General features: G+C 43.6%; 1 protein-coding gene across 6 annotated transcripts in view; it reads left to right on the top strand.

The window, feature by feature from the left end:
* LOC118373937 (protein strawberry notch homolog 2-like) overlaps positions 1-13,194 on the top strand; it is a 128,382-nt gene that overhangs the window by 39,282 nt on the left and 75,906 nt on the right. For all 6 annotated transcript variants that reach the window (XM_052475093.1, XM_052475094.1, XM_052475092.1 and 3 more), the window contains one exon: positions 7,594-7,696. In XM_052475093.1, coding sequence (XP_052331053.1) covers positions 7,594-7,696 — 103 coding nt within the window. The remainder of the gene's footprint in view (positions 1-7,593; positions 7,697-13,194) is intronic.

Genomic DNA, 13,194 nt, shown 5'->3' on the forward strand with positions numbered 1-13,194 from the left:
TTCGCCTAACAGATACAGGAGTTTGTTAATGGGGGTGTAATGGTTCACCAAACCTACGGTTCGGTACGTTTTGGGATCACATTTCGGCACAGCTGGAAAATTAAATGCCAAAAGTTACTGTAGTCAAATAATGCCTGATGAGAGCACAATCAGGAATACCAACACTTCTTAAATGAAAACACACAATTACTCATCAACAACACAAAAATAAAGTGCAACATGCGTGTGAAATCAATATGTAAACATGGCTCAGACGTTGTCTAGGCCTATGCTATGTTTTCTTACAAAGAGAAAAATGAATGCTTGTGTGACTCGTAAAAGCATTGTGTTTCCTAGCATGGTACTTCTCATTTTCAAGTCTGGGTAATATGATAAGTTACTCTCTGTAGCCCTGGCGGTCCATCCATCTGAAGTAGGCGCAACATAGGATGCATTGGCCAATTCATTGACAACTTACGGCTTTAGCTTGCTTTATATAGAGCTGGCTTATCTGTTTGCTGAAATGGGTGCGACAGGGCGAAGTTCGTAATGTTGCACGAGCACTTTCACCAGTTGCTGAAACCACCTATTCTTGTCATCAACTGAGAATGGGTGCATATCCACGGCTATAAACATACCTATCGCTCTTGTCATTTATTTGGCCCAGTTAGAATTGGCTGCGAATGGCTGCTTGAATGAAGAGGTGGTAGGAATACCGGGGAGATATCGGCGTAAACGTGTCAACATGTTTGAGGTGTTGGCAGCTGCATATGCTAATCTCGTTAAGCAGTGGCAACATACTCTATCTGTCCATCGCCAGTGTAATCTACAGGAAAGCCAAAATGTTCCCAAACTGGAGTTTTAAACGATGACTGAGAATCCTCCTGGTTTATCGTTCTCGCCATCATACAGAACTCGTTCAAATCAAATGGAATTTGTCTTATGCTTTGTAAACAACAGGTGCAAACTGTTGTAGCCTGCTGCTACAGGTAACTGCCAAAATAAAGGAAATGCCAGCAAGTGTCTTAACTTCTTATGGCTGCAATCCCATTAACGGGATAATTTTAATCAACAACCGCTGATTTGCGAAGCACCACATTCAAATAATATTACTAAAAATATTTATATTCATGAAATCACATGTGCAATATAGCAAAACACAGTTTAGCCTTTTGTTAATCCACCTGTCGTGTCAGATTTTGAAAATATGCTTTACAGCGAAAGCAATCCAAGCATTTGTAAGTTTATCGATCGCGCGACAAAACATTATGAACACCTAGCATCAAAGTAGCTTGGTCACGAAAATCAGAAAAGCAATCAAATGAATCGTTTACCTTTGATCTTCGGATGTTTTCACTCACGAGACTCCCAGTTACACAATAAATGTTCCTTTTGTTCCATAAAGATTATTTTTATATCCAAAATACCTCTGTTTGTTTGGCGCGAGGGGCCCTCGTGAATGACCTGCAGAGAGCTGGGACCAAAGTAACAAAGCCTACCATCAGTAACACTACGCCGCCAGCGACTCAAATCCTGTAGTGCCAGACGTGTCCCCCTGCTTAAGCCAGTACATGTCCAGGCCCGTCTGAAGTTTGCTATGTTTGGATGATCCAGAAGAAGATTGGGAGAATGTCATATGGTCAGATGAAACCAAAATATAACTTTCGTGTTTGGAGGACAAAGAATGCTGAGTTGCATCCAAAGAACACCATACCTACTGTGAAGCATGTGGGTGGAAACATCATGCTTTGGGGCTGTTTTTCAGCAAAGGGACCAGGGCGACTGATCCGTGTAAAGGAAAGAATGAATGGGGCCATGAATCGTGAGATTTTGAGTGAAAACCTCCTTCCATTAGCAAGGGCATTGAAGATGAAACGTGGCTGGGTCTTTCAGCATGACAATGATCCCAAACACACCGCCCGGGCAACGAAGGAGTAGCTTCGTAAGAAGCATTTCAAGGTCCTGGAGTGGCCTAGCCAGTCTCCAGATCTCAACCCCATAGAAAATCTTTGGAACAGATTTGGGGCAACAGCCCCAAAACATCACTGCTCTAGAGGAGATATGCATGGAGGAATGGGCCAAAATACCAGCAACAGTGTGTGAAAACCTTGTGAAGACATACAGAAAACGTCATTGCCAACAAATGGTATATAACAAAGTATTGAGAAACTTTTGTTATTGACCACATTTGCAAATAAATTCATTTAAAATCCTACAATGTGATTTTTCTGGATTTTTTTTCTCATTTTGTCTGTCATAGTTGAAGTGTACCTCAAATCAAAATCAAATCAAATTTATTTATATAGCCCTTCGTACATCAGCTGATATCTCAAAGTGCTGTACAGAAACCCAGCCTAAAACCCCAAACAGCAAACAATGCAGGTGTAAAAGCACGGTGGCTAGGAAAAACTCCCTAGAAAGGCCAAAACCTAGGAAGAAACCTAGAGAGGAACCAGGCTATGTGGGGTGGCCAGTCCTCTTCTGGCTGTGCCGGGTAGAGATTATAACAGAACATGACCAAGATGTTCAAATGTTCATAAATGACCAGCATGGTCGAATAATAATAAGGCAGAACAGTTGAAACTGGAGCAGCAGCACAGTCAGGTGGACTGGGGACAGCAAGGAGCCATCATGTCAGGTAGTCCTGGGGCACGGTCCTAGGGCTCAGGTCCTCTGAGAGAGAGAAAGAAAGAGAATTAGAGAGAGCATATGTGGGGTGGCTAGTCCTCTTCTGGCTGTGCCGGGTGGAGATTATAACAGAACGTGGCCAAGATGTTCAAATGTTCATAAATGACCAGCATGGTTGAATAATAGTAAGGCAGAACATTTGAAACTGGAGCAGGAGCATGGCCAGGTGGACTGGGGACAGCAAGGAGTCCTCATGTCAGGTAGTCCTGGGACATGGTCCTAGGGCCCAGGCCAGTTGAAACTGGAGCAGCAGCATGGCCAGGTGGACTGGGGACAGCAAGGAGTCATCATGTCAGGTAGTCCTGGGGCATGGTCCTAGGGCTCAGGTCCTCCGAGAGAGAGAAAGAAAGAGAGAAGGAGAGAATTAGAGAACGCACACTTAGATTCACACAGGACACCGAATAGGACAGGAGATTTTCACCTATGATGAAAATTACAGGCCTCATCTTTTTAAGTGGGAGAACTTGCGCAATTGGTGGCTGACTAAATACTTTTTTGCCCCACTGTAAGTAGGTGCTACCGAAATATCATTTTTGGTGAGTTTGGACATTTACAAGTGAATGTGAACCAGGAACAGTTATAGTCCTTGGTTCAGTCCAGACCTGACTGCCCTTGGCCAGCACAAAAACATCCTGTGGCGTACTGCATTAGCATCAAATAGGCCCCGCAATATACAACTTTTCGGGGAAGTTAGGAACCAATATACACAGGCAATTAGGAAAGCAAAGGTTAGCTTTTTCAAACAGAAATTTGCATTCTGTTGCACAAACTCCAAAGGGTTTTGGGACACTGTAAAGTCCATGGAGAATAAGAGCACCTCCTCCCAGCTGCCCAATGCACTGAGGCTAGGAAAAACTGTCACCATCGATAAAGCCACTATAATTGAGAATTTCAATAAGCATTTCTCTATGGCTGGCCATGCTTTCCACATGGCTACCCCTACCCCGGTCAACTGCCCGGCACCCTCCACAGTAACCCGCCAAAGCCCCCACCATTTCTCCTTTACCCAAATCCAGATTGCCGATGTTCTGAAAGAGCTGCAAAATCTGGACCCCTACAAATCAGCCGGGCTAGACAATCCGGACCCTCTCTTTCTAAAATGAATTGTTGCAACCCCTATTACTAGCCTATTCAACCTCTCTTTGGTATCGTCTGAGATCCCCAAAGATTGGAAAGCTGCCGCTGTCATCCCCCTCTTCAAAGGGCGAGTCACTACAGACCCAGACTGTTACAGACTTATATCTATCCTACCCTGCCTTTCTAAGCTCTTCGAAAGCCAAGTGAACAAACAGATCACCGTCCGTTTTGAATCCCACCGTACCTTCTCCACTCTGCAATCTGGTTTCCGAGCTGGTCATGGGTATACTTCAGCCACGCTCAAGGTCTTAAACGATATCATAACCACCATCGATAAGAGACAATACTGTGTAGCTGTATTCATCAACCTTGCCAAGGCTTTTGACTCTGTCATTCACCACATTCTTATAGGCAGACTCAACAGCCTTGGTTTCTCAAATTACTGCCTCACCTGGTTCACCAACTACTTCTCAGACAGAGTTCAGTGTGTCAAATCGGAGGGCCTGTTGTCCGGACCTCTGGCAGTCTCTCTGGGGGTGACACAGGGTTACATTTTTGGGCCGACTCTTTTCTCTGTATACATCAATGATGTTGCTCTTGATGCTGGTGATTCTCTGATCCACCTCTACTTAGACGACACCCTTCTGTATACATCTGGATCTTCTTTGGACAATGTGTTAACAACCCTCCAGGCAAGCTTCAATGCCATACAATTCTCCTTCTGTGGCCTACAACTGCTCTTAAATGCAAGTAAAACTAAATGCATGATCTTCATCCGATTGCTGCCCGCCCGTCCAGCATCATTACTCTGGACGGGTTCTGACTTGGAATATGTGGACAAATACCTAGGTGTCTGGTTAGACTGTAAACTCTCTTTCCAGACTCATATTAAGCATCTCCAATCCAATATTAAATCTAGAATCAGTGTCCTATTTTGCAACAAAGCATCCTTCACTCATGCTGCCAAACACCCCCGTAAAACTGACTATCCTACCGATCCTTGACTTCGGCTATGTAATTTACAAAATAGCCCCCAACACTACTCAGCAAATTGGATGTTGTCTATCACAGTGCCATCCGTTTTGTCACCAAAGCCCCATATACTACCCACCACTGTGACCTATATGCTCTCGTTGGCTGGCCCTCGCTTCATATTCGTCGCCAAACCCACTGGCTCCAGGTCATCAAAAAGTCTTTGCTAGGTAAACCCCGCCTTAGCTCACTGGTCACCTACACATAGCACGTGCTCCAGCAGGTATCTTTCACTGGTCATCCCCGAAGCCCGCACCTCCTTTGCCACCTTTCCTTCCAGTTCACTGCTGCCAATGACTGGAACGAATGGCAAAAATCACTGAAGCTGGAGAATCATATCTCCCTCACTAAGTTTAAGCTCCAGCTGTCAGAGCAGCTTTCAGATCACTGCACCTGTACATAGCTCATCTGTACATAGCCCATCTTGCACCCCAGTATCTCTACTTGCACATTCATCTTCTGCACATCGATCACGTTTAATTGCTAAATTGTAATTATTTTGCCACTATGGCCTATTTATTGCCTTACCTCCCTGATCTTACTACATTTGCACACACTGTATATAGACATTTTCTATTGTGTTATTGACTACGTTTGTTTTTTCCATGTGTTGTTTGTGTCTCACTGCTTTGTTTTATCTTGACCAGGTCGCAGTTGTAAATGAGACCTTGTTCTCAACTAGCCTACCTTGTTAAATAAAGGTGAAATTAAAAATGTGAACGAGAGACATTGTTCAAATTAACAAAGTTTTGATGCATGCTTGTCTGAAGGAAGAACCGCACTGGCTCTGGAGCAGCATGTGTACATGCCACACACACACCACACACCACACACACAAACACACACACACACACACACACGCACGCACGCACGCACGCGCGCGGAAGGAAATGAAAATAGCAGTGGCAGTTGTACTATTTTCTCAAACATGGCAGAAAGTGAACACTATAGTTAAACTCAGGGATCGCGATAGCGCAGAATTCAGTTTTTCACAAAGAAAAAAAAATGCACCAGAAATATCTTTGCGTTTTGTAAACCCAGATCTAAAATGCTTGTTATTGTAATTTCAGTTGCACTTCTCCACTCGGATCAGAATTCATCAGGAGACCGTGCTCTGACTGATGTATAGCTACTTTAATTTGGTACTTTTCTGGGTAGCCTATTTTCTCCAGTAAAATGCAAGATGAACTTCAAGCGAAAATTTAGAAATTGTAGCTGGCTACATTCTTTCTATGATAAACATTATAAATATGATGGCTATGCATAATTTTAGCAAAAAGTACTTTGCTTTTTCATTGTAAACTAATTTACTTGTGTGTCTGCCAGCCAAATAGCAAAGCACTTCTGTTAAAACCTCTTAGGCCGCCCCATCCCGCATGCGGGATCGTGACTACAGCCTCAAGCTCATTACCATAACGCAACATTAGCGATTTCTGAAAATTGCAAATGAAATGAAATAAATATGCCTGCCCTCAAGCTTATCCTTTTCTTAACAATCCTGTCGTCTCAGATTTTCAAAATATGCTTTAGAACCAGAGAAAATCAATAATTTGTGTAAGTGGTGATAGCTAGCTTAGCATTTAGCGTTAGCATTTAGCACGCAACATTCACAAAAACCAGCAAAGGGATCAAATAATTTACCTTTGAAGAACTTCAGATGTTTCAATGAGGAGACTCTCAGTTACATAGCAGATGTCCAGTTTTTCCTGAAAGATGCTTGTGTAGGACACAACGTTCCGTTTTGTTACTATGCATTTGGCTACCGAAACTAACCGAAAATTCAGTCACCTAAACGTCGAACTTTTTTCCGAATTAACTCCATAATATCGACTGAAACATGGAAAACGTTGTTTGAATCAATCCTCAAGGTGTTTTGTCATATATCTCTTCATTGAAATGCCGTCCCTGGAAGCGTGCATTCTTCTCTGATTCGGATGGAAAAATACTGGTACCTGACTTTTGCGCACCAATTTCCACGCAGACACCGTGCGGGACACTTGGTAATTGTAGGCTCTTATGGTCAATCTTCCAATGATATGCCTACAAATACGTCACAATGCTGCAGACACCTGGGGGAAACGATAGGAAGTGTCCGTTCATTCCTGTCGCATTCACAGCCATATAAGGCGATCATGGAAAACGTGCCTCCAGAAATCCTGTTGATTTCCTGGTCACTCAAACATCTTGGTTTTGCCTGTAGATTTTGTTCTATGGCACTCACAGTGAAAATCTTTGCAGTTCTGGAAACGTCAGAGTGTCTTCTTTCCAAAACTATCAATGCCCATCCAAGCATAGTCGAGCATCTTTTCGTGACAAAATATTGCGCTTAAAACGGGCACGTCTTTTTATCCAAAAATGAAATACTGCCCCTATAGGACTAACAGGTTAAGGTGTCTGGACCCTTCTATAACATGCCATTTACATTACAAATAGAGATTTGGTTGCAAAAAAAGATCTCCTTTAGGATAATGACTCATTTGGTTGAATAGCTTGTGTTATGACTCCACAGTTTGTACGGGTTGACGTATTCCACTTTCCATGTTGACTTTATTTATTCCTTTTATCCTCTCACTATTCTTGCTCTTAGTTATGTCTTTGTTGGGCTAGTATGAGACGGTTGTTTTTCCAACCATGCCATGCAAAATTCTCACTGCGTTCTAGTTCTTTGTTTAAATTCATTCCAAACGCCTTCTGATTCAACTTCTGCCCACCTAATGATGACTAGGGAGTTCCCTTGTGAAACCTGCTGTCCATAGCACTCTGCTCTCAACCTCTCAGTACATCTCTTTAAGCTGCCTTACCTCTGACCTTTTTCAGGCAATACCACTTGAATGCTCCCATGCCCGATTTGGACATGTTCAGCCATTCAGGGTTCCATGACGATTTCCTCAACCTCCCCAGGAACGGAGACTTCCCCCAGGTAAGAGCTCCCTATATCACACTCCCTCTGTCCCCGTCTGTCTCGCTCTCTGATCCTGTCTTCAATGATGCATGGTTGGTTATTCCTGGCTGTAGAAACTGATTAAAACGTTGTGTCTGACACTGTCTACGCTACCTGCTCCTTTTCCTGTGAAGGCTTGTTATTAATAAGCCACTGTCATTTATCAGGGCTTTAGTTGTTGCCATCAGGTTCTATTCACTCTGTCACTCTGAGGAAAATGGTTGGTCTCATTGCACCTTTGAGAAACACTTGAAAGCGTGGGTTTTTTCGGGGAGTTTTTGCATGGAGGAATTGTATCTCTTGCTTTATTCCTCATATTTGCTTGTTGAGTTTATGCACCACCGATCACCCTGGGGCTTTTGGGACAGGGACTTTCCCCCCTCTGTTTATATGTAGCATCCTATGGGCTATATTTATTATCTTCATTTGTATTGCCCACTTATACACACTTTGTCAACCCAGGCAATTCCACTTCTCTTCATATGGAAAATGAATGACTGAGATTAGCCTTAACAACACAGACCATTGACTTCTCATCTGGGTTGTTTGTATGGAGGTTGTGTGTTATGGTATTAACTCATTGGGCTCCAGTAGCTGTGGGTAAAGGAGAGCAGTGATGTGTTAATTAGAGCCAGTCAGTATACCTCTCACATCCGGCCTGTCCTGGTTCAGGTGGCTGGTGAGTAATGAGTGTTCAGTGGTTGGGGGTATGCCTATTTACTTTATGACGAGCCTCTGGTGGTCCTTCTGTAGCTCAGTTGGTAGAGCATGGCGCTTGTAACGCCAGGGTAGTGGGTTCGATTCCCGGGACCACCCATACGTAGAATGTATGCACACATGACTGTAAGTCGCTTTGGGTAAAAGCGTCTGCTAAATGGCATATTATTATTATTATTATTATTATTATTATTATTATCTTACCCAAGTGTGACACATGCCAAGTACGCACAGATGCCTGGGAGGACTGAATGCCCTACAGCTCCCGGGCACTGCCCAGCTGTGTGGTGTAGACTTAAATGGGTGCTGCACACACTGTACAAAGCTCCACACACACACACACACACACACACACGCACACCGGTGTCATATGACACAAACATGCCTCTGAAATGTCCGTTTTGCCTTGTAGACCCATGATTGAGTGTAGGTGCCCTGTGATTTTATTCTGATAACCTCATGATATTCAGATGGGGATTTTAGGAGAACAAAGATAGCAGCTTGTCTTTGTCATATAGGAACAATGTTATGTTATGCGTTCAGTGTGGTATTTCATAGGGGATTTTCCTACTTTTTCATGTAGCTTTTTTTCTTCTTGACAAGCAGTGTGCTATTTAGACTGGTCTTTCTAGTTGTCTGAATTACTGTCTCCAACTCAACCCACAAATAATATAGTTCTTTCAGAAAGTATTCAGACCCCTTGACTTTTTCCACATTTTGTTACGTTACAACCTTATTCTAAAATTGATAAAATTGTATTTTTTTCCTCATCACACAATAACCTGTTTGGTTTGTCATGGGGTTTCAGACATTTTTGCTAATTTATATAAACTGTAAAACTGAAATATCACTTTTACATAAGTATTCAGACCCTTTACCCACTACTTTGTTGAAGCATCTTTGGCAGTGATTACAGCCTGAAGTCTTCTTGTGTATGACGCTACAAGGATCATCAAGGATATCATCCACCCGAGCCACAGCCTGTTCAACCCACTATCCTCCAGAAGGTGAGGTCAGTACAGGGTGCATCAAAGCTGGGACCGAAAGACTGAAAAACAGCGATTGGAGGTGTGTTGGGTCATTGTCCTGTTGAAAAACAAATGATAGTCCCAATAAGCACAAACCCAAAGGGATGGCGTATCGCTGCAGAATGCTGTGGTAGCCATGCTGGTGAAATGTGCCTTGAATTCTAAATAAATCAGACTCTGTCACCAGCAAAGCACCATCACATCTCCCCCTCCATGCATCACGGTGGGAACCACACTTTGCATCTCACAAAGACACGGCGGTTAGAACCAAAAAACGCACATTTGGAATCATCAGACCAAAGGACAGATTTCCACCTGTCTTATGTCCATTGCTCATGTTTTTTGACCCAAGCAAGCCTCTTCTTATTGGTGTCCTTTTTAGTAGTGGTTTATTTGCAGCAATTAGACCATGAAGGCTTGATTCATGCTGTCTCCTCTGAACAGTTGATGTTGATGTGTCTGTTACTTGAACTCTGGGAAGAATTTATGTGGCAGCTTCTTAAAATAGGAACCGCAAAACACCCGTCTCAACATCAACAGTGAAGAAGCGACTCCGGGATGCAAAGAAAAAGCCATAACTCAGACTGGCCGATAAAAAGATTAAGATGGGCAAAATCACACAGACTCTGGACAGAGGAACTCTGCCTAGATTGCCATCATCCCGGAGTCGCCTCTTCACTCTTCACGTTGAGACTTGTGTTTTGCAGGTACTATTTAATGAAGCTGTCATTTGAGGACTTGTGAGGTGTCTGTTTCTCAAACTAGACACCTTAATGTAAATGTCCTCTTGCTCAGTTGTGCACCGGGGCCTCTTACTCCTCTTTCTATTCTGTTTAGAGCCAGTTTGCTCTGTTCTGTGAAGGGAGTAGTACACAGCGTTGTACAAGATCTTCAGTTTCTTGGAAATCTCTCGCATGAAATAGCCTTCATTTCTCAGAACAAGAATAGACTGACGAGTTACAGAAAAGTGATTGGTTTCATTTTGAGCCTCTAATCGAACCCACGAATGCTGATGCTCCAGATACGCAACTAGTCTAAAGAAGGCCAGTTTTATTGCTTCTTTAAACAGAACAACAGATTTCAGCTGTGCTAACATAATTTCAAAAGGGCTTTCTAATGATCAATTAACCTTTTAAAATAATAAACTTGGATTAGCTAACACAACATGCCATTGGAACACAGGAGTGATGGTTGCTGATAATGGGCCTCTGTAGATATTCCATAAAATATCGTCCGTTTACAGCTACAATAGTCATTTAGAACATTAACAATGGCTACACTGTATTTCTGATCAATTTCATGTTATTTTAATGGACAAAAAATGTTTTTCTTTCAAAAACAAGGACATTTCTAAGTGCCCCCAAACTTTTGAACGGTAGTATATATACAAAAGTATGTGGACATTCAGGTATTTCAGCCACACCCGTTGCTGACAGTTGTATAAAATCGAGCACACAGCCATGCTGTCTCCATAGACAAACATTGGCAGTAGAATGGCCTCACTGAAGAGCTCAGCGAATTTCAATGTGTCTTTCAACGTGCCAGGGCGCCAGCTTTCCAACAGGTCAGTATGTAGAATTTATGCCCCGCTAGAGCTGCCCGTGTCAACTTTAAGTGACATGATTGTGAATTGGGAGTGTCTAGGAGCAACAACACTACCACACTGTGAAGTGGTAGGCCACCAAAGCTCAGAGAACGGGACCTCCGAAGCACGTAGTGTCAAAATCGTCTATCCTTGGTTGCTACACTCACTACCGAGTTCCAAACTGCCTCTGGAAGCAACGTCAGCACATTAACTATTTGTCAGGAGATGGGTTTCCATGGCCGAGCAGCCGCATAGAAGCCCAAGATCACCATGTGCAGTGCCAAGCTTATTCTGGAGTGGTGTAAAGCTCGCTGCCATTGGACTCTGGAGCAGTGGAAACGAGTTCTCAAGACTGACGAATAACTCTTCACCATCGACAGTCCAACAGGCAAATCTGGGTTTGGCGGATGCCAGGAGAATGCTACTTGCCTGAATGCATTGTGCCAACTGTAAAGGTTGGTAGAGGAGGAATAATGGTCTGTGGCTGTTATACATTGTTCGGTCCAGGCTCCTTAATTCCAGGTAAGGGAAATTAACGCCACAGCGTACAATGACATTCTAGATGATTCTGTGCAACCTACTTTGTGCCTACAGTTTGGGGAAGTATTTTTCCTTTCATCATGACAAGGTCCATGCAGAAATGGTTTTCAAAATCTTTCTGGAAGAACCTGACTGGCCTACACAGAGCCCTGACCTCAACCCTATCGAATACCTTTGGGATGAATTGGAATGCCGACTGCGAGCCATGCCTAATCGCCAACACCAGTGCCCTACCTCACAAATGCTGTTGTGGCTAAATGGAAACAAGTTCCCACTAGTGGAAAGCCTTCCCAGAAGAGTATAGGCTGTTATAGCAGCAAAGGAGGGGACCAACTCCATATTAATACACATGATTTTGGAATTAGATGTATGACGAGCAGGTGTCTACATACGTTTGGTCATGTCACCCCTCATCACTGTCAAACGCTCCCTGAAACACTTCTGCGAGCAGGCCTTTCTAATCGACCTGGCCGGGGTATCCTGGAATGACATTGACCTCAACCTGTCAGGAGATGATGCCTGGCTATTCTTTAGAAGTGCCTTCCTCACCATCTTAAATAAGCATGCCCCTCTCAAAAAATGTAGAAGTACGAATAGATAGTCCTTGGTTCACCACAGACCTGTCTGCCCTTGACCAGCACAAAAACATCCTGTGGCGTTCTGCAATAGCATCGTGTGATATGCAACTTTTCAGGGAAGTTGGGAACAAATATACACAGGCAGTTAGAAAAGCTAAGGCAAGCTTTTCGAACAGACATTTGCATCCTGTAGTACTAACTCAAAAAAGTTCTGGGACACTGTAAAGTCCATGGAGAATAAGAGCACCTCCTCCCAGCTGCCCACTCCTCTGAGGCTAGGAAACACTGTAACCACCGATAAATCCACTATAATTGAGAATTTCAATAAGCATTTCTCTACGGCTGGCCATGCTTTCTACATGGCTACCCCTACCCCGGTCAACTGCCTGGCACCCTCCACAGCAACCCGCCAAAACCCCCACCATTTCTCCTTTACCCAAATCCAGATTGCCGATGTTCTGAAAGAGCTGCAAAATCTGAACCCCTACAAATCAGCCGGGGTAAACAATCTGGACCCTCTCTTTCTAAAATGATCTGCCAAAATTGTTGCAACCCTTATTACTAGCCTGTTCAAACTCTCTTTCGTATCGACTGAGATTCCTAAGGATTGGAAAGCTTCCGCAGTCATCCCCCTCTTCAAAGGGCGTGGCTGAGGTACACCCAAACTGCTACAGACCTATATCTATCCTACCCTGTCTTTCTAAGGTCTTTGAAGTTAAACAGATTACTGACCATTTCGAATCCCACCATACCTTCTCCGCTATGCAATCTGGTTTCAGAGCTGGTCATGGGTGCACCTCAGCCACGCTCAAGATTCTAAACGACATCATAACCGCCATCGATAAGAGACATTACTGTGCAGCCGTATTCATCGACCTGGCCAAGGCTTTCGACTCTGTCAATCACAACATTCTTATTGGCAGACTCGACAGCCTTGGTTTCTCAAATGATTGCCTCGCCTGGTTTACCAACTACTTCTCTGATAGAGTTCAGTGTGTCAAATCGGAGGGCCTGTTGTCTGGACCTCTG

This window comes from Oncorhynchus keta, chromosome 22 (assembly GCF_023373465.1).
Source record: "Oncorhynchus keta strain PuntledgeMale-10-30-2019 chromosome 22, Oket_V2, whole genome shotgun sequence".
In the NCBI taxonomy this organism is placed as follows: domain Eukaryota; kingdom Metazoa; phylum Chordata; class Actinopteri; order Salmoniformes; family Salmonidae; genus Oncorhynchus; species Oncorhynchus keta.